Source organism: Protopterus annectens, chromosome 9.part0 (assembly GCF_019279795.1).
Source record: "Protopterus annectens isolate FY-2018-M chromosome 9.part0, PAN1.0, whole genome shotgun sequence".
NCBI lineage: Eukaryota > Metazoa > Chordata > Ceratodontiformes > Protopteridae > Protopterus > Protopterus annectens.
Genome location: NC_056743.1, coordinates 1,940,188,273 through 1,940,211,403, shown reverse-complemented (window position 1 = coordinate 1,940,211,403; position 23,131 = coordinate 1,940,188,273). Strand labels below are relative to the sequence as shown.

General features: G+C 39.3%; 1 protein-coding gene across 1 annotated transcript in view; it reads left to right on the top strand.

The window, feature by feature from the left end:
* The first annotated feature begins 3,221 nt into the window (after positions 1 to 3,221).
* MAST1 (microtubule associated serine/threonine kinase 1) overlaps positions 3,222 to 23,131 on the top strand; it is a 1,222,161-nt gene continuing 1,202,251 nt past the window's right edge. The window contains exon 1 of the mRNA XM_044084747.1: positions 3,222 to 3,383. Within this exon, the coding sequence (XP_043940682.1) occupies positions 3,301 to 3,383 (83 nt within the window). The 5' untranslated portion in view covers positions 3,222 to 3,300. The remainder of the gene's footprint in view (positions 3,384 to 23,131) is intronic.

Here is a 23,131-nt window from a genome sequence, read left to right as displayed (position 1 = left end):
CAACCAAATGTGGTACTAAACCTTACTCTATAAAGGTGCAGTCCTGCACCAGTGATCATACCTCTCAACCTCTTATCGCAAGAAATCTGGACAAATCCTAAAATAATGGGGGACAAAGGACCAAAAATAGGGACAGATTTTAGATATTGCTCTTATAAACTTAGAAATTTGTTAAAATAACATGATTTCTGTTGGTATGCATTTTCTGAAGGGTATGAAGTCTGAAACTCAAATGTATGTTATTATTTAGTGACTTCAATCCCCATTGATTTACCAGAAAAACACATATTTTATGAGGAACAGAACAAAAATATGAGGCAAAAATCTGGACAGTTGAGAGGTATGTCAGTGACTCAAGTTCTAACAGATGTCAAACTTTTGCTTTGTATATAGATTTGCATCAGAGGACTTGAGACCCTCCTCAAGTCCTTTGTCATAATAACTGTTATTCCATCACCCAGTGACTCAAGAGTTTGTTCCCTGGGATCAGGCTGATCAACTTCAGGCCCAGCTGATCCATGCAAGGCTGGGTAGAGCAAGACCCAGAGATGCATACCCCATGGTGGGAGCTGAGGTGCATTGCCTCGAGTCATCTCAGAGAACAGATATGAACTAGAGCTCTTGTTCCTGATGGGTGAGTTCAGCAACTCCAGGAACCATGGTGCTAGTAGACCACAAGGGCTTGGACTATTGTTAAGTCACTTGCCATTCTAAGTATGCCCTTACTTGTGTATGGAATTGCATGAAGGGCCCTTCTACTGGTTCCTGCAAAGGAAACTTGTTTTTGTCACAACGAAAGTTAAAAGCTTCTCTCTATGGCATCTTCAGGTGTCAATATTAAACTAATTGCACTTGCAGAAATGTTCTACTTTGTGCTCTTGTATGAGACAATAAAGGCCTACATTTCAGTGACCACACAAACCAGTTAATGTTTTAGTGTAATTGTGCAAATGGTAATGCAAACTAGCAGGCTTGGGGGATGCTTACACTTACGTCTCCGACATTTAAGTGATTGTTAATACTGGAACACGTGCATAGATGTTTCCGAGTCTAGGATCTTCCAAACTATCTGCAGAGTGATGACTTGTGAAGATTAACACAAAAAAAGTAAAAATAAAAGAGGAAAAGAAACCGCACTAAGAACCTCAGTAGCTGTTAAATAAAGAGATGTTTCTGTTCAATACTATCAGGCAGAAGTTTCAGTTTGTGTTTAGACGATATGAAATAGCCATTGTCCAGAAGACCATTGTGCTGACACAGTGAGACATGTGAGCAAGAGTTTGGGATGTAGTTAATGTTTGATGGAAGCCCACCTGAACAGGAAAGTGTAACTATGAAGACTTTGTTGGCTATTAGAAATGAGAAGTTATGAAGTTTGAGGAGCTGTGTGCTGTCATCTCATGAGTGCTGGGAACAGGGATTTTGGTAGGCTGATTGATGTGTTTCAGCAAGAAATGGAGTAGTCTGTGAAGATGAATTTATGGACAAAAATGAAAAGAAACAAGGCATCTCTTGGCTGGTTTTAGATGGGAATGTAATGTTACTAACTGGGAGAATTATTTTATCTATAAAATATACAAGTACCTTCCTATAAACCATGTTGCTTTGAGACCTCTCCTGGTGTTTTTTTTTTTTTTCTAACAGTCAGAGAAAAGCAGTATAGCTTTAAATAACCGGTGAAAGACAGTCTGCTAACACAAATAACATATTATTTTGTGATTACCAGCAATTCACAGTGGATATGTCAATAGTTAGGGGAGGAGACATGCTTTGATCTCTGACGATCCACCATGGGAATGGTTGATGCATCTTTAAAGGGTGAAAGCAGCCTTTTATCTTGGCGGCATGGTTGCAGAAGTAAACCAAGCAGATATTTCAAATGTATGCAGACATTTGGCAGGAAATCTAAATGCAGTGTTAAAATACAAATGTTACAACATGTGGACACACATAGTGGTAGAATTTAAGATGTTTGCATAAGTATTACTTAGTCATAGTACAAGCTGGTTAAAACACTAGTGATTTGTTTATTTGTGCATGCACAAGCTACATGCATATATTCCTGTGCATAGCTTATGCTGATATGCTCTGGCCATATCAAGGGACAGCTGTCTGAAAGAGAGCCATAGGCTACTTAATAGAGTTCTTCAAGTGCTAGGATCTCAATGTAGTTAGAGACACACACACATGCGCACATGGGTTCTCTTCAGAAGATCGAAGTTTTAAAACTTCGAATTTCATATGGCCGAGACCATACGATCGAAGTTTTAAAACTTCAAAGTTCTGAACAGAGATCTCCATACAGCGCAGAATGGGAAATTCTCCCTTCTTCTTGCTGTAGTGCGATCACAGAGTTGGTATATTTAAATAGCAGGGGATGTGGGGAGTGCAGGGTGACTTGCCTTCCTGCACAAATGTCCAGGAAAATTTTTTTGTTTTGTTTTTGTTTTTCTTTCAGGTGTTCGAAGTTTTGAAACTTCGATCATATGGTCTTGACCATATGAAATTCGAAGTTTTAAAATTTTGATCATCTGAAGCAGACCCGCGCGCGAGCACACACACACACACACACACACACACACACACACACACACACACACACACACACACACACACACACTAATGAAGTGCTTTTTATTGCTATTAGAAATGTAGCTGTTAATAGAAAATATGTGCAGAGGTAACACAGTGGACCAGTCTCTTTGGAGGGAAGTCAGCCTACCAGATTTGCTTTAAGCTGTTCTGCACAATATCTTCAGTCCTGTTTTGATTGAATGGTTTAAGTTGTGCATTTGTCTACACTTTTTTAATGTTACATGTTGACATATATTCTGTGTTCTAGAAAAAGGCATTCAAGAGATTTATAGAAGCATTCAGTATTGTTTATAGAGATTTGCAGTCTATATTATAGTAAACTGCAGTACCGAAATCATCAAAAATGTTCTCTTGCTGCCCAAGGAAAGCATGCAGCATTTTCATACATAAAGCTTTTGGCAGAAATAAGCACACTGATGAAAAAATGTGCAACAAACTTATGCGCATAAACATGTGTGCACACATCTCCCTTAGACACACACCTCCTTTAGCTAGAGAGAGCAGATTGTTCTGCTGTAAGAAGGACTGAGAGGAAAAAGGAACGAGCGAAAAACCAGGAGAGAGAGAGAGAGAGAGAGAGAGAGCGAGAGATACTCCTCCCTTGTGGGAGACATAGCTTGGAAATTTTCTGTCTTACGATACCGGTGAGCAGAGACCTTTCATCGTCACCTAAAGACACCACCACAATGTCATCGTTAGGAGACAATGTCTGACTCCCTTTGGACTGTCTTGTCCAATTTCTCTATGCCTTATTTCCTTGATAGCACCATGTTCCGACGCACCAAAAGGTAACTTTGGAACTAAAGCTCATGCATATTCAAATGTTTTTGCTTAAATGTATTTGATCTGTCCTTTGTGGGATAACTGATGCATTTTTTTGTGGAATATTTTTGTTAGTGTGCATATAAGGTTAAATCTGAGAGACCAGAATGTACATGCATATCTATAAATAGAGCCATATAACACTGCTGTAGAAACTGTCTTCTGTTGCTAATATGATTTCTATAACTGACATATTTGGATTGTCATGTTTATAGCTATCTGCTCTCATCAGGTAGGGAAATATCTCAGGATGCAAGCTAGCAGTTGCAGTGCTTTTTTAAGCAAGAAAAATCATGTGCTGGAAAGGTTTTCTTAAATTATCTGTTTTTGCACTCATTGTTTTTATATACTTAAAATGCTGCTTTGTAGAATGCAATACTTAGAGATGCACAACGAGTCCCTAAAGATGCACTTTTGTTATGAGGCATGATGCTGCAGCCGGTAATAAGTATGCATAAAGCCGGGCCTCTCAGAACTGTAATTTGAGATGTTACGCTTCTTGCCTAAACAAAATTTCAAACAGTTGATCAGAATAAATATTGCTGGTTAGAAAATCATCTTCACTCACTCCATTTCTGCACTTGATTAACATGGAATATTGCAAACAAAGCAGTTATAAAGGGATTATCTAAAATAGACAGAGAAAGAGTGAAAGGGCAATAAAAGGTCACCTTCCATTTGGTGCCTCAACTTGATGCCATTGGGAATGCACAACACAGATGCATGCATATGAAAAACAGAACTGTACACCTGCATCTGAATTCTGCTTGGAATGAAAGGGAAATTATATTTGGCTTGTTGTTTAGCTGTAGTGTGACATCTCTGTAGCAAAGAAATCTTTAAGGCTTGTTTGTCAACATCCATGTAATGCCTGCCAAGATGAAGGGAGAGGTTACTTTTGAAATCCTTTGCAAGGTGTAACTCTAATATATTATATAGAGAGAGAACAACAGCAGGCAGCAGTGTGTTTCCATTGTCTCTCTCGATGACCCCGTCATTGGATCATTGCTTGAGATGCTCACCCATGCTGCATAGCAACACATACTGGACCAATTTTAAAGCGACACAACCATCATAAGCAGTAACAGTCATGGCTTAAAATTAGCTGCACACATGGTATTATTTTTTCTAATAATGTAAATATTAAAGCACTGGTCATGAAAATGTCAGAATTTTAACTTGCCTTTTTATACTTTCCCAGTCATTCCACGGTTTATTTCCCGTCAGTGTAGTTTTGCATCTGATTATTTATGTATTGCTAAGACTACAGGCACACTAACAAGAGGTAAGGATGTGCTATCTTTTAATGTCACAATTTTAGTCTTGTCGTAGTATAGTAAAAATCTAAAGACCGTGAACATTATGTATATCAGTATAAAACAGCCATACTCATGTTCTACCACTGTAACTGTGATGGCACAAGCATATCAGATATGCTTCTCACCCTCTTAGCACAAGAAATCAGGACAAAGCCAAAATAATGGGAGTGCAAAGGCCCCAAAATAGGGACTTATTTTAAAACTGCTCTTATAATTTTAGAAAGTTACTGGAATAACAGGCTTTGCATTAGCATGCATTTTCTGAAGAATAAGAAGTCTAAAATTCGAATGTCTGTTGTAATTTAGTTACTTCAGTCCTCAGTAATTTGCCATAAAACCACAAATGTTACAAAGAACAGACAAAAAAATATAAGGCAAAAATCTGGGCAGCTGAGAGGTAGGATGTGAAGTAAACTCAGATTCCTAAAGGCAGTAAGCATAAATGTAACCTGTCATACAGTACTGCAGAAATTAGACAACAGTAATCGACTGCTTAACCCACTCAGTATACCCATTAGCCTTAACAGTGGATAAATGGCAACCCTTTCCTTAACTAATATATTACTTCTTCCTGTAACCTGCAACAATGATTTTATGAATGTCCTATTTTTACCTGAACTCCACCATTATTTTGATTGCACAGTATCTTTGAAAAGGCCTTGCCATGCATCCACAACCTTATCTGTGGAGAAATACTTCTGTACATCATCTCCAATTTGCTGTTTTGTCTCCCTTTCATGCATGGCCTCCTTCTTGTTGTTATGTATATGTTTTCTGAAAAATGCTACTTTCTTGGACTTTATTAATCCACTGGAAAAACATAAAAGTCTCTGTTGTGCTATGGTCTGTACTTTTTTACACCATACGTGCTAAGCTTCTTTTCCATATGTGTTCTGTAGTAGACCCTGCCCTATTTCTGTTGACCTTCATTGAAGAGCCTTCATTTTGCTGAGGATTTAGCAATTGTGGGTCCCCAGATCTGTACATATAACTCAGATGTGATCTCACTGTAAAAGAAGAAATAACTTTGCTTTTAATTATTGGCAATATCTTTCACAGTGTGTCCCTTCTCACATGGACTGCCCACTATTGCTTCATGTGATACAGCTGTGCAAAGGTTTCCATTTTTGCTAGTATCTGTAACCCACTAGTATATGCAATTTCCTTTCTGGTTTGTATTACGCAGGTGCCTTATCTTGTACTTTTTTTACACCAAATCAAAACTGTCAGTCTTTTGACCAGTTCTTTGATTTTTGTAGAAGCTCTTGTACTAGGGACCAGTCTCCTGATTTTGGTAGAAGTGGTCACACTTGAGAGAAGTCTTCTGATTTTTATACAAGCTGTCAAACTTGTAACCAGCCATCTGATTTTTTAGAAGCTCTTTCACTTGTGACCAGTCCTCTGATTTTTCTAAAAGCTCTCACATTTGTGATTAGTCTGATTTTTGTAGAAAGTCTCACACTTGTGATTATTCCTTTGATTTCTGTCGAAGCTCTCACACCTGTGAGCAGTCCTCTGGTTTTTGTAGAAACTTTCGCACTTGTGATCAGTCCTTTCATTTCTGTCGAAGCTCTCACACCTGTGAGCAGTCCTCTGTTTTTTGTAGAAACTTTCGCACTTGTGCTCAGTCCTTTCATTTCTGTCGAAGCTCTCACACCTGTGAGCAGTCCTCTGGTTTTTGTAGAAACTCTCGCACTTGGGATCAGTCCTTTGATTTCTGTAGAAGCTCTCACACCTGTGAGCAGTTCTCTGTTTTTTGTAGAAACTCTCGCACTTGTGATCAGTCCTTTGATTTCTGTAGAACCTCTCACACCTGTGAGCAGTCCTCTGTTTTTTTTTTTTGTAGAAGCTCTCACACCTGTGATCAGTCCTCTGGGTTTTATAGAAGCTCTCAGACTTGTGAGCAGTCCTTTGATTTTTGTGGCGACACTTCTGTTTTTTTATCCACTTCACCTTCTCTACTGACCCCACTGCAGATTTTGGTCATGTGCATATAGTCCTCGCTTTCCCTGTAGTCCCTCACCACTGTTACTTATATCGAGCCTGCACCTTGCCACACCTGTTTCTTCAGGGTCAGTTCTCTTTAGTATTACTCTGCTTCCTGTTATTCAAGGAACCAGCCCTTTAGCCCACGACAGTTTCCTGGTGACCAGTCAAAGGAAAGTTAAGTCATTCACAGATTGTGTTAGATTGTCTTCCTAAAATCCAGTTAAGTCACATGTATATCTCCTCCCTCAGTTTTTAATGCAATGATGCTGTCAAAAAAATATACTTGCCTGCCGTAACCTTCCTTGCTGTGAATCCTTCTTCAGCTGGGTGATTAAAACTGCTGCTGCTTCTGAATCAGTTATTTTAGAATTTCGGGGTGAATCCTATCTGGTTCAATTGCTTTGCCTATGTTTAAAGTGTAAGATTTTGTGCAGACATCGTGTTTATGAGAACAGAACAATGCGGCCTCCCACCACGCTGAGATTATTTCTCATTTGGATTGGTTGATTCCTCATCTTCATGTTAACACTAAACAAAAATCATTGTTCATTAGCTTTGCCTTCTTATTGTCACTCTGTACACATTCCTTTTGCTAATTCTTGGAATGCCTGTCTAACGTGCTTGAAGTGTTAACAGCAGACATTTATAATTGCCTGGGTTTGCAGATTGTAACATTTTGTTCTACTTATGTGGGTTGCTGTGATGTCTGCTTCTTACACTACAAGGGTTTTACTGACTAAAGCAGGCATTCCGGAGAAGCACTGTTTACCTGTCAAGAGTCCGGGTGAGCCCTCATGACCTAGTGATCCCTCTGACAAGACCACAGACATTTTTCTGCCCCAAGTTTATTAGTATGCAACAAATGTTTAAGAACTAAAGTCCTGCTGTACAAGGTGAGGGAGGCTAGAAGAGGGCATACATAGACTCCGTTACCTCATAGAGATTTAGTGGTTCATACCTCTGGCTGAGCTGAGTTTTAGTTCAAGCACTGGCTTTTCCTTTGGGCTTTTTATCATACAGAGGCAAGCTGAGCTTAGCACTAGTTTACAATCCTGACTGGCATATGTGCTTTGTGTCCCTTTGAAAGAATCAGTAAGAGGCCCACGGTGCCTGATACTGATGTTAATTTATAAGGACCAGCTGCAGGTGCATAATAAAAGCAGACTGGTTGTGTGCATGAGTCAGCACTCCATGCTCACAAGCAGACTGGTTGTGTGCATGAGTCAGCACTCCATGCTCACAAGCAAACCAGTTGTTTGCATGAGTCAGCACTCCATGCTCACAAGCAGGCTGGTTGTGTGCATGAATCAGCACTCCATGCTCACAAGCAGACTGGTTGTTTGCATAAGTCAGCACTCCATGCTCACAAGCAGGCTGGTTGTGTGCATGAATCAGCACTCCATGCTCACAAGCAGACTGGTTGGTTGTGTGCATGAGTCAGCACTCCATGCTCACAAGCAGACTAGTTGTGTGCATGAGTCAGCACTCCATGCTCACAAGCAGGCTGGTTGTGTGCATGAATCAGCACTCCATGCTCACAAGCAGACTGGTTGTGTGCATGAGTCAGCACTCAATGCTCACAAGCAGACTGGTTGTGTGCATGAGTCAGCACTCCATGCTCACAAGCAGACTGGTTGTATGCATGAGTCAGCACTCCATGCTCACAAGCAGGCTGGTTGTATGCATGAGTCAGCACTCCATGCTCACAAGCAGACTAGTTGTGTGCATGAGTCAGCACTCCATGCTCACAAGCAGACTGGAGTAGGAGAGTTCAAGGATACGGGACAAAACAGGGAAGGATGTACCTGTGTTTAGTACTGCCAGGTGTCTACAGCTGTGGTCAGGATTCGGTGGACACATCCCTAATCTCCTGTTAAAATGGAAGTATGTCTTGCAGTATTTCCTTATTTCATTAGCACAATGATCTCAAATTCAGATATTGCAACTGACCCAAAGCTGCCAGTCACCTGTACTAAAGCACTTTCATGTCAGCCTATAATAATTATTGAAGCATCTACTGTACAGATAATTGAAGCACGTAAGCCCTAAATTGAAGAAATAACGTATTGTGCCACTTCTTCAGATCCTACTAATCAGTTAGACTTCTTTGTGAAAACCTCATAAAATGCAGCCACAAAGGACCAAGGGACTCGCTTCCTGCAGCGGTTTAGCAGGATTGCCATCTGCTGCTAGTGCTGCTGCTGAAATTAAAAAACTCGGGTGCCTTTAAGTCTAAACTGGAATATATTCGCTCTATACCTCTCAACTGTTCAGATTTTCACAGAATGCCCAGATGTTTGCATCATATTTTTAGTCTGTCCCTTCTGCAATGTGTGGCTTTCTGAGAAATCGCTAAGGATTGAAGTCACTAAATAATAACATACATTTGATCTTCAGACTTCCTGTCCTTCAGAAAATGCATGCTAACACAAAACCTGTAACTTTAACAACTTTCTGAGTTTATAACAGCAATATTTAAAATTAAATATGTCCCTATTTTGAGGCGTCTGTCTCCCCATTATTTTTGGCTTTGCCCAGATTTCTGGCACTAAGAGGTTCAGTTATGATTCATTTACATTAATAGCTCAGTATTGTGCACCATAGATGCAGACCTTGTATACCCATATACCTCATGCAAGAGGGATAGATGCAGTACTTTGGTTATCACAGTGGTTCCTATAGATTACCCAAATGAGACTGCCTGCCGGTTGCTGGATATTGTGTTAAACAGTATTTCCAATTGTAAAGATACATTTTACCATTAGATTTGTGGCGCAGCCTAGTGTGCTTGTTATTCCTCCAAGATGCTAATGTATATCCTGCTGGGAAGAACATATATTTGATAATGCCAGTACTGGAACAGTCTTGTAAATTAATGTTTTATTGATTGGTATTGCACAGAAGATACACTGTGAATATTTTAATTTGAGGTTTTTTACATAGACCTAGTAAATACTTAAACTCTATGTGCTTTGACTACAGTTAGCTTTTTAGACATATAGTTATTCAATAATGGCATAGTGACAGTAACTAGAATGCATCATAAGGCAATAAAAAGTAACTATATTTATGCAAATAGCATGTACACTTATTTCATGAAGAAAAATGTTATTAAATCTCAGTTTATCTGCATAAGTTATGTACTGATTTCAAAACGACTATGAAATGATAAATGCAGTGGGTCCTACAAACTGGGGTATAATGGTAACATGATGATTTAAGTTAAAGAGGTTAAAGAATGCCAAGAGACCTTATATACACCTTATTTTTCAAACAGGCTGGTAAAGGAGAAACAACAAAATCAAGAATGTAGAAATTATGCTATCCTTCAGCTTTCTTTATTCTTCCTATGTCTCCAGCATCTGGAACTGCATCCCACTGACCCTAAAACTAGTTGATAATCTAAAATCCTTTAAACAAAAAGTACAATGGTGTAAGTCAACTTACCATAACAGTAGATGTTCGAATGATCACTACTGCAGTTGCCTAAACTATGTGAGTTATATCCTGCTTAGGATATAACAGCCGGCCAGCTTTTAAAGCTTTAGGGTACCTTATATTGTGCCCAAACTGTTTGACAGCTCAAGCTGAGCTGAGTAAATAGGCAGCTTTAGGCACCAAGCCCTTCAGAGCTGTCATGCCAACTGGGAGAGAGAGAGGCTAAGCCCTGACAGCTCATTGCCATGAACAGCAAAAACCCATGTCCACTCCCTAGCATAAAAAACCCATGTCCACTCCCTAGCATAAAAAACCCATGTCCACTCCCTAGCATAAAAAACCCATGTCCACTCCCTAGCATAAAAAACACATGTCCACTCCCTAGCATAAAAACCACATGAAAAACAAGGGGAATGGAGGGAGAGACAGGCTACTGCCATAGTCATCATTCAAACATCTGCTGTTATGGTAAGTTCACCTTACAGAACTGTACTATGTTCATCATATTGATCACTGCTCTAGTAGCCTTAGCTATATGAGAAAATTACCATAGCTTAGAATATATAGGAGGTGGAGAGGGAAGGGTCCAGGACCCCCTCAAGAATGGTCCTAGCAAAGTCTGACAGGAAAATAAATCTTGTAGTGCTTTATAAAAGTACGTACAGAGGACCACATTGCTGCTTTTAGAATACTTTTAGAGACCAACCCTTTCCAAAAATCCATAGATCAAGCCAATGCCCTGGTAGAGTGTGTTTTGACCCTACCTGGAATAGTTTTGTAGTGGTGGGAATAACAAAAGGTAATAGCTTGAGACAACCATTTGGAAATAGTCTGCTTTGACACAGGTTGTCTCTTCCTCCCTTCACAAGAAATGAGCAACTAATTGTTAGTTCTGAAAGGTTTTGTTCTGTGAAGACAGTACCAGAGCTGCCTGTGGATGTCTAAGGTACCGTATGAAGTATCCTTTCTCTCTTATATTTTGGGGATTATGGATGAAAAAGGGGGGAGGGGTAATATGGCTTAAAATAAACTTGGATACCACCTTAGAAATAAAAGAAGGATTAGTTCTCAAAGAAACGCTGCCTCTGTGAAAAATTAGATAGCTTGACCCACCATAAGTTCTTGCTACTCAAATAATCTCGTAGCAGAGGTCCGAGCAATCACTAAAACTGTTTTCCATGTTAAGAACCTGAATTCAGCCAGATGACCTGGTTCATCTGGAGCAAGCATTAGCTTTTGTAATACAAAATAAGATGCCAAGTAGGAGCCATCAGGTTTTTGGAGGCCTGTTATGAAGCAACCCTTCCAAAAACATTTTAATATGAGGCAGCATTAAACGAGGAGGATCTATGGACAGACATGCTGAAATGTCCAGCAAATGAACATTCATATGAGGAGTAAGACAGGCCGTAGGATGGTAACTCAGACAAATATTGCAAAAACAGAGAAGCATTAGCATTGAATGGCTGCTGGTTATTTTACTGGCACCAACTAGAAAACCATTGCTGTCTGCTTATATATGATTCTCTAGAAGCAGGCTTTATTGCCTCCATTAGTACCTTCCGCACATCCTCGGTGAAACAGTTGCCTAAATGGTATCATCCAAGCAGTGAGTTGTAGTTGTTTGGAGTCAGGATGTATCAACCACCTCCGTTCTTGTGTCAGTAGATCCAGTCTATGAGGAAGTCTGTGGTAATTGCCCATTGACAATTCCAAAGAAAGGGAGAACCACCACTGCCTGCGCCATTTTTAGAAGTACCCTGGATATCAGTGGAATGGGTGGAAAAGCATGCAGTAACATTACTGATCAAGGAAAAGAAAAGGCTTTATTTTCCAGGACTTCTTGCATTGAGTCCTGAAACAGAATTTTGCCAGTTGATTGTTCAGAGAGGTGGCAAGAAGTTCTACCTGAGAATCTACCCACAGATGGATCAAATCTTGGAGGACACCCTGTCTAGTTTCCACATGTGAGGGTCTGCCTTTGTCTTGTGCAGCTTGTTTGTCACATAATTTTGCTTTGACAGAATGCAGGATGCCTGTAAAGTGAGATGTGCTGTCTAGCTATATCCCATGCTAACCTGGTTAGTATGATTAGGGGATAAGGTCTGGTCCCCCCTTGCTTGTTTATGTACTACATCATTGTGGTGGTGTCTAACTACCCAAAGAGATCCAAAGATGATTCAAAGAGTTGAGAGCCTTGATAAGAGCTAGCTTCTATTTTATGTTTATGTGCTATGGTCTGTCTGTCTTGTCCCAGAGGCCTTGTGCTTTTATCCCCTTTGATATTGCTTCTCAAGCAAAGTCCAAGGCATCTGTGGTGACTGACTGCTTTGGAGGTGGAGTGAAATGGAGACCTGGATTCAGAGAAATTTGATGTTTTCACCAAGTAATTTCTCTTTTCACAAATCCTAAAACTGGGATTTGAAAAGATAATGGATATTGGTGCTGGGACCAAAGAGACTTTCCATACTATTGTATCTTTCTCGTGTGGACTACTGCAAGAGGTATCATGGCAATCATGAACACCACAAGACACAGAATCCTGAGGTTCTCCCTCACAGTGTCTAAGGTCAGAGTGAAAAAAACTGCAATAGATCTAAATACAGATCTGTTTTTTTTTCCTGTGAAGGAAAAGCTCTTTGTATTGAGGTGTCTAGCTGACACCTCAGAATCACAATCCTGCATGGTGGAAACTTTTGAATTTTCTCTTTGAATCCCAGCCTCTTGAGAAGATCTGTCACCCTAGTGACAGATCCCTTGAAAAAGACTCTACAAATGTTGCCTGAAAGCCTAAACCCTGTATTAATGTAAGTAATGGATGGCCAGAAACTTAGCTCAGTGTCGATATTTCAAGTGATGTGCTTTGGCAGACACAAAGTTGAGATGCTGTTAAAAGATACAAGTATTTGTAAGAAAGTAAGATATTATTGTGCTGCGTAAGGCTGTAAATATATGCTATTGCTGACAACTGTTGCATTGTTGTTTGAAGGACATGTCTACCTAAGCCCTGCAAGAGTAGATATTGCTTTTCTTTCTAACTTATCTTATCCCTCACCATGTGCCTCTTCTTATATCTGTTCCCATCCTGAAAGGCTTGCTACATTAGAAGGACACCACCCAGCTGAACTAACAGAAAACTTTTCTGCCTGGCCCTCGCGAATTACAGACTTAACAAGGATACTATCTCCAACTACTATCTGTTAGCACTAATGTTAAGCTGTACTGGGTCTACAGCACACTTAGCCCACCCCAAAGGTTCCATTGAATGCTAAACCCTCTAAAAGTATCCATCCCTAGTAGCTAACGCTAAGGAAACTCCTCATGGCTACAGTCATTATTTACCTCACTCTGTTTATAACAAGTGTAAGATTTGCTTAATATAGCTAACTGTTGAGTATCTAAGTCCCCTCAAAGACTATGTTAGCAGTGTTTCATTGTAACAATTAGAAACTAAAAACACTAACAGTTTCTATTAATCCATGAGACTACAGAGCATTTAAGTCCCCTTTAGTGCTTACCTTAGTGTTATAAGCTCTACGAACCTTGTGCTTCGGATTAGCCCTGCTCCTCACAGCCTCGCTATGCTCGAGGTTGCTCCGTGCCCCAACCTGGCCCCAAATTCCACCCGCCCCCACTGGTGATAAATTTAAAGCTCAATAAACCACACCCCCTTCACAACCTATCACAGATAGCCCAAACTTCCAAGTACCTCCCTTTCCTGCCACTAATCTTGCTGCATTCCCAATCCACATACCTGAGCCAAGTGCTACATTAACTATCAAAATGAGACCCATAATGTTCCTAATTCCAATAATGCTTGTGCCATATCTCCTCACCGCCTATGAAAATCAACCATATCTTGGCTTTCACCGCCCCTTAACCCAAATCAACACTGCTCCTACCTTGAATAAAACAGATCAACTCATAGCTCTCTACAAACCTGACCTTTCCAATTTTAACAACGACCAACTAACCAGACTATGGTCCATCTCCCCCAAAACCAGATATTATCATAAAATAATTAGTAAAGCCTTGAAACTAATACTTACTGTACAACACAGTCTGGTAAGGGATGGAGACATTCACCCTAACCCTGGTCCTACCCCTCCTACAAGTTCTAGCTCCCACCCCACTACCCCTTCTAACATTTGACCAACCACAAGGACCCCTAACTCTCTCCTGACCTGCCACCTAAATATCAGGAGTATAAATAACAAGGTCCATAATCTCTATGCCCTCTTAGCAGCCTATTTACCTGATGTGCTATGTCTAACAGAAACCTGGCTAAAACCAGGAACTAAAGACAATGAGGTTATCCCACCAGGGTATAACATACTCAGACTAAATTGTAAGTCTAGGAAAGGTGGGGGAGTAGCAGTACTCTTTAAAAATATACTAGATTTCATATTAGCCCCATAACAACCCCCCCTTGCTCAATAATGCAGAAGTTCTCGTTATCAAATTACAGCTTAACAAGATAAAATCTATATTCATCGCCTGCATTTACATCCCCACAGGCAACAATGCAAATACCCTAGAGGACTTCCTCCAATGGTTATCTAATGCGTACCCCCATGAAACTATGGTGTTAGGAGACGTTAATATTGACTGGAACAATTGATTCTCTGAATCTCCCGTGACCCATGTTAACCTTCATGGCTATACCCAACTCATATTCTCACCCACCAGAATAAAGAAACCCTACAACAAAGGTAGTATCCTGAACGGGATTCTTATCAACAGTCACCCAGACCTCTACAACACCGGTACCCTCCCAGATGATATAAGTGACCACCTACTCACTTACATCATTAAGCATAAAGTAGATAACCAGCACCAAGTTCTATATAAATCTATCAGAAACAACAAGAACTTTAACACCTCTGATTTTCAGAATGAACTCAAAGCATGCAGTTGGGCCATCCTAAAAGATCTTCCACTGGATGATGCTGTAGCCTATTTTAATTCTAAATTCCTCTCCATTCTAGATTCCCATGCTCCTGACCGTACCCTTAGAGCCAAAACTAAGACTGCCACCTGGCTGTCTAAAGTTACCAAAACCAAAATCATAGCTAGAAATAAAGCATGGGACAAATGACGCACCTCAAAAGGCCCACTCGACCATATTAAATTCTGGCAGCTAAGGAATGATACTAAGAAAGCCATACTGTTAGACAAAAAAACTTCTATCAACACCTTCAACAAAAACATCAGAACAAACCTCAAATGTTTTGGATAGGAATTAACAAACTGCTCCACCCCGGACAATCCACCACTCCCACCCCATCAGCTTGTAACCTAAACACTCCAGAGGAAACTGCAAGCATCTTTAACAGTTTCTTAACTAAGACCATTCAATCACTAGCTAGCCAACTGTGTCCCAGTAGCTCCAATCAGGATTCCTCCTCAACCACTACCCCACTCTCCTTTAACTTCCAGCCTGTATCTGCATCAACCATCAGAGCTCATATTAACAGACTAAAACCCATTACCCTAGCAGCTGATCTCCTGCCACCAGAATATCTACAGAAAGGGGGTGATGCCATTGCATACCCTATTTCTATTATTATAAACCGCACCTTGACCGAAGCCACCATCCCCTCTATCTGCAAGGTTTCCCACATTATTCCCCTTCATAAAGGAGGGAACTCCTTAGACCTCTGAAACTACAGACCAATAGCCATACTATCACCACTGGCCAGAATAATGGAAAATGTGTCCATAGCCAATTAATGCACCATCTCACCCAGAATAAACTACTGGCCAGCACTCAGCATGACTTTAGGCCACACCGCTGCACGACCACAGCCCTCCTATCCTTCTGTAACTCTATCAACCTCAACTGAAACAGTAACAAACTTACCTCAGCCCTCTTCCTAGATATCTCTAAGGCCTTTGATATGGTCAACCACCAACTACTTATCCATACCCTGAAGAAATTGTCACTAAACAACTGTGCAATTAAATGGTTCCAATCTTATCTATCCGAAAGTCAACAAGCAGTTTTATGGCAGAATACGCTATACACCCATCTACCCATTACACTGGGAGTCCCTCAAGGCTCCATACTAGGACCACTTCTGTTCTCAGTCTTTATTAATGACCTACCCACCATCACTCCCAAGGCCACCTACATCTAATATGTAGACAACTCCACTTTAATCTGCGCAGCCTCCTCCTCTACTGAGTTTATGACCCTAACCCAGAATACTTTCAATGATGTAGAAAAATGGTTCACAAACCGTCAGCTTATTTTAAGCCCCAGCAAAACTAAGCTGCTAATCTTTTCCCCCACCTGTAAATCTTCTTCACCATTGGGACAATTATATCCCCAGATGCTCACACCAAGCTCCTAGCGGTCACGGTCGACAATACCCTAAAATATGATACCCATGTCAATCAAACCATCAAAACCGTCAACAAAAAACTGGGCTCCCTCTATAGGATCAAACCTTTCCTCACTCCATTTGCAAGAACAACTATCTCTCACTCCCACTTACTGTCTACCCGTCTCTATGCCACCTTTTCACTAACCTGAATAAAACCACTCTTACCAAACACGCTCCCACTTACTGTCTACCCGTCTCTATGCCACCTTTTCACTAACCTGAATAAAACCACTCTTACCAAACACGCTCCCACTTACTGTCTACCCTTCTCTATGCCACCTTTTCACTAACCTGAATAAAACCACTCTTACCAAACACGCTCCCACTTACTGTCTACCCGTCTCTATGCCACCTTTTCACTAACCTGAATAAAACCACTCTTACCAAACATGCTCCCACTTACTGTCTACCCGTCTCTATGCCACCTTTTCACTAACCTGAATAAAACCACTCTTAACAAACACGCTCCCACTTACTGTCTACCCTTCTCTATGCCACCTTTTCACTAACCTGAATAAAACCACTCTTACCAAACATGCTCCCACTTACTGTCTACCCATCTCTATGCCACCTTTTCACTAACCTGAATAAAACCACTCTTACCAAACACGCTCCCACTTACTATATACCCGTCTCTATGCCACCTTTTCACTAACCTGAATAAAACCACTCTTACCAAACACGCTCCCACTTACTGTCTACCCTTCTCTATGCCACCTTTTCACTAACCTGAATAAAACCACTCTTACCAAACACGCTAGCTGCTACAATCATATTGCTAGATTTGCTACAGGTACTACCTCTAGGACCTACCACTGTATCAACTTAACTCAACTAGGATGCTTGAATGGACTAGTCTCCTCCAATACAACCAACTTATAATAGCCCACAAAGTTCCAAACCACCCTGAAAAGGCATCAGCACTAAACAAGATCATTAATCCCTACAGAAACCTGAGGTCACTGCGCTCTGCTGACAAACTGCTGGTTCAAACAACTAAAAGCATAAATGTTGCTGGGGACTCTCTATTCACAATCTCTGTAGGCAAAACTTGGAACTCTCTACCTGCTGAACTTACTCTCCATCCCTCTTTAACCCAGTTCAAAAAAGCCTCAAACTACACTTCCAAATGCACTGGCAATATCCCTGTTCAAACCCTGACTAACTCCCACCCACTGGTCTTGGATACCTTTGCCTAATCAAACTGGTCATTTGAATCTAAAATGTATCTGACTTAGCTTTGTAGAACATCTAGAGCTCATTAAGGGATTAATCTCTTATCTGTGTGAAACACTGTGTGAAACTTAGCTGCCTCATCTAATTGTGTCAACAATGTTCTATGAATGTTTGTAACCTTACTGAAGACTGTATACTGTACTAATTTGTAAATGTTTCTAATGTAATGTAATCTACTAACTTGGACCTTTTCTCCACGTGCCTCCGCTGAAAATGGACATATATCTAGTTTGACATTCCCGGTAAACAAATGTAAAATAAATAAAATAAATAAATAATCAAGTCATCTAAATATGGAAAAATGTGGATACCCTGTAGCCTACAATGGGCTATGGCAGGAGACAGACAATCTGTGAACACTCTTGGAGTAAAGCACACTCCAAGTGGGAAGGCAAAGACTGATAGTGTAATCCAGAATCAAGAAATACCTAAAATTTAGATGACTAGGGGTGCGATGATATGCATCTTTCAAATTTAAGGTTAGTACAAAAAATTCAAGTGAGGAAGAAAGGGTAACCTATCCTCAAGTGAAAGCATTTTGAACTTAGATACAAACTGATTTAGGAAAAAAAGATTAAGCACTGCTCTCAAGGCATTCTCTCTTTTAGCACTAAAGATATTAATGAAGACAGTCCTTTTCCCAGCTGGGAAGGAGGAACTGCACTGTTAACCCATGAGACAGTATGTGATTCAGAACAGGTGGGGAGAGAACGGTTTGGTTTAAAGTATGAGGACCAGTCCCCTCTCACTGTCTTCTATATCGTAGCTGGATTAGCTTCAGAACCAATTTTTCTGAAACAGTCTATTAAGAGAGAAATGGAGATTCAGAATTTCTGGAAGCTGTAAAGGACTGCCAGGATAGATGTGTATGGGTGACAAGGTCTCTTATTCTGCCTTATTAGACCATCCTTTATTCTTGGGATTCCAGCTTTCCTTTTGGAAACTCCACTCCGTCTGTTTACCATCATTCTGCTGAAACTGCTTATTTTGTTTTTTACCAAAACTGACTGAGGGAGCAGAAAATCCCTGGGAAAATTTAGATAAAGAGCTTTGAAAAAAATAAGATTCCCAGAATTAGCTTCTCATCACATTTTCCATAATAATGCAGCAGAGTGGCTAAAACCTAAATCTCTAAGTTTGCTTAGTTGACTTTTTCTTTTTTTGGCTGGCAGAAGACCCGACCATGGAACCAGTAGTTTCCTGAAAATGGTGCTTGATTTCTGGGAAAGCTTAGCAACAATAGCCGGTAAAACAGGAAAGTTGCACAAAGGTCAGTTTTTCCCACTAAAAACAAAGTGCAATCTTTTTAAAACACCCTTCCCAGCCCAAAAAATAAAACAAACACAGTTTCTTCACAGAAAATGTAGTTTTAAACAACTTTTAACATTCTTTACCACAAAGGTAAAAAAGTGAATTCCCATTTAAAACGAACATAAAATTGCATTTATTTATTTACTTTATTTTGCATTTGTTGACCGGGATAGTCCGACTGGATATATGTCCATTTTCAGCAGAGGCCCGGGGAGAAAACCTCCAAGATAATAATACACATTGAGCATTTAGTAAATGCTAGTTTCAAGCAGATTACAGTCATAAGCAATATAACATGACAGTCTATATATATATATATATATATATATATATATATATATATATATATATATATATATATATATATATATATATATATATATATATATATATATATATATATATATATATATACTTTTCAGTAGCTTTAAAATAGTTGTTTTAGTCAGTAAAGTAGTTAAAATAACAATGAAGTAATGTTTTTTCCCTGAATGAAAATTATCTGCCCAACAATGGAACAGTGTTAGCTGACTGTCGATCCTCGAAAGCTCACAGAGGAGCACTTTTTTTGGGAGCAGGAAGACTCTGAAACGTTGCACCCAAAACTTTTAACTAGTTCAGCTTGAGATAATATTCTGGGATTTTGGGAGATGCCTAGAAGCTTTGGAAGCTGCCCAGCTGTTATATCCTATACCGGATGTAACCCACAAAGCTTAGGCTACTCCAGCAGTGATCGATACGATGAAAATCTGGAACAACAGCAGACGGACTTGTGCTTTTACTCTTGCTCTATACGTTGATAAACCTACGCTTTTTTCTTTTCCAACAAACATCTTTATTACATTTTCACAAATGACATAGGCAATCTTACATTTGTACAAATGAAAAACAAACAACATGATACCACTTTAGTTGCAAACAGTACACATCACAGACACCACTGAAACAACTGTAGTTGCAAACATTATGCATAACTTATAATCTATCCAGTGTGTGTCAGTTAAGCATTATATGGCTCATTCAAATCCTGCCTCTTAAACCTCGTTCCTGCTCTGCATATATTGTTCCCACAATTCACATTTTTTGTAATGTCTGCGGCAGTTTTAACATTATATCCTATACGGGTATCCTACACATGTTGTCTTTATCGCGATCCTTTACCTGATCAACCTCCCTTTCCATTCTCTCATTCCTTCTTACTGCTGTACTCTTTTTCACCGCTTCTCCTGTGAGATCCTACATTACCTTCCTATACATCTACCCTGTCGGTTTGACTGACTCTTAATCGACTGTTTCTACATCAGTCTCTTAGCCTTTGCATAACTTATCTTGCATTGCTTCTGCTGTAATGTGCACGTCTACATTTGTAACATTATATATTTTTAAATACTTTTCAAGTATTCCAATGTTGTAGTTTTTAGACTCTGTGTTAGACTGATAATGAAATTTGTATATAACCTAATACTAGTTTTGGAGCTTTTCTCCCCAAATCTCTGCTGAAAAGGGGCTTTGTCAGATGGACTGTATTAACAAACATCATAATGTTAGTGGCTTTGCAGGTAGCACACTTGCCTTTGGTGCAGAAGGTTGTGAGTTCTAGTCTACCTTCAGAAGACTGACAATATTTTCAAATTGCTGGTACTGCAGTCCACCGTAAACAGGTGCTGCACTGCCAAGTGTGCAGTCTTTGGGCAGAGATATTAAACCGGGGTTCCATGTCTGGAGTTAATGGTAGCTCTGGTGGATGGCAAAGATCCCATGGCACTTGTAACGAAAGTAGGGATCCTTTATTTAACACAGCATAAAAAACTTTATTTACATCTTTATAAAATGTAGCTGTTTACAGACACACACACACACACACACACACACACACACACACATATATATATATATATATATATATATATATATATATATATATATAGATATATATATATATATATATATATACACACACACACACACACACACACACACACACACACACACACACACACGCGTATATTTTTTCTGTTTATCATTTTTTTTGTAACATCCTCATTACTATGCTTCCCACTCCGTCTTCTACAACCACAATCTGATTTTTTTGCAATATACCTGCCAAAATCCATTTCCTGTTATATAACATTTCATTCAGTCTTTAATTCCAAATAATCTATATTATATAAAATAAAACCTTATATATCTGTCTCACATATTAATTTCTTATTATTATAACATCCATACATAGTCATATCTATATCTATATTGTGTATATCATTAATATTTTCCAAAAATGTTTCCAGAGTTTTGCCACTCTTTTACAGTTCAAAAAAAAACGTTATGTTCTCACTTCCTCCCCACAAATTAAACGCATTCTTTCAGCTTTCTTTTTATATGGCATATTGCCCTTTACTGCTAGCTTACTAATTTCCAGTCTCCATAGGAAATCCTGATACTCTATTATCTTGGTACTTGACTTTTTCTTTACTTAATGGTGTTAATCACTTGCAGTAAAATTATTATGCAGTTATTATAAAAATATCTGGGCCTATCATCTTGAAATACTAACTTGAAAACTATATAGATTGTTGTGTGTGACATGAATTCCTAAGTTATTTTTCTCATTGATATACTCAACATGTACCCTCATGTTTTTTCATGTTACATCTTGCAAAACATATCTTCATAAGTAGTTATAAGTTAAGTTCTTGACATGTTTTCTGAGTATACTTCACTGTGATTACTAAATTGCGTATTCAACTGTACCTCTTATATTATACTATAATTGATATAGTTTGTTAATGTTGAGTGTTTACCCTGTCTGTTCTGCTATGACTGTGAATCTTCTATTGTATGTACTTGTTGGTGTAGAGATTTCTCCTTGAGTCTCCACTGAAAATGGGCTCACATCAGCCCAGTGGATCATCCAACAAATGCAAATAAATAAATAAAATTTCACATGGTTTTACATAATAATATTGTTTTGCCATATTATTATACCACATCCTTCAGTTTTCCTCTATATTATCAATTTTTATTTTCCATGTTAGTATTTTTCTTGATACTTTTTAATTTATGTATTCTTTTTCTCTTTTTATTATTCTCATCATCTCACAGATTTTTTGTACTTATATTTAAACATCCTCATTATTAAATTCTCATTCTTTTCCTTTACCCACGTGAACATCCCTCCTCTGGACCAGTGATCAAGGAGCCTCAATCCTCACCACTGACACTGTTGGGGAACGTTCACTGAGAAAAAAATAGACACATGCAGTATTTCTAGATGCAGCTCTTACACCAAATACAGTTTCCCTTAACAGCACTCAAAGAATGCATATTCCAGTCCTGGGGCTGGGCTTCCTGTCCAGACTCCAAATAAAACACCTCACTGACAATTACAGAGCCGAGTCCTTAGTCAGGTGTTCCAAACCAAGTCTTTCTCCACCCTCTCTGTGAAATCAGTGCTTTCAGTGTCCCTGATCAAAGTAGCTGTCACACACACTCTCTTTGAGATTTGATTTTCACATACACAACTGGGAAAGGTTGGCACAAGTTACCTGCTCCACCACCTTCACCCAGACTATAAGGTAGATTCACTTCCACCAGAACACCTGAAGCCAGCTATTTTAAGGCTCTTATAGAGTAACCAATTACAGTTAATAAAATCAATATGTATACAAATGGTAGTGTTTATCCAAGCAGCAAGACTTTCAGGAATGTGGAGCCACAGTGTCACTAAATGAATGCAAGTACTCTCAAAGGTTAAATATTTTCTAAAAGACCAGCTAAGATGAAAGGTTTAGATATATTTAATATAAATAAAACAAAAACATGAAAATACTATTTACAATAAACACCAGAGTTTCATTCACAGGAAATATAAAAAAACAACACAGAAAGACTCAGACAGATACAGGAAAAAATACATGTAGTCAATCTAACTGACTGAGGAATTACTGTTCCCTAGTTACTTACTAAAGCAATGCAAGATAAAATAGGATGAGTGTCCCTTGTCAGTTCTATAAACAGCCTCCCCCACAGTTC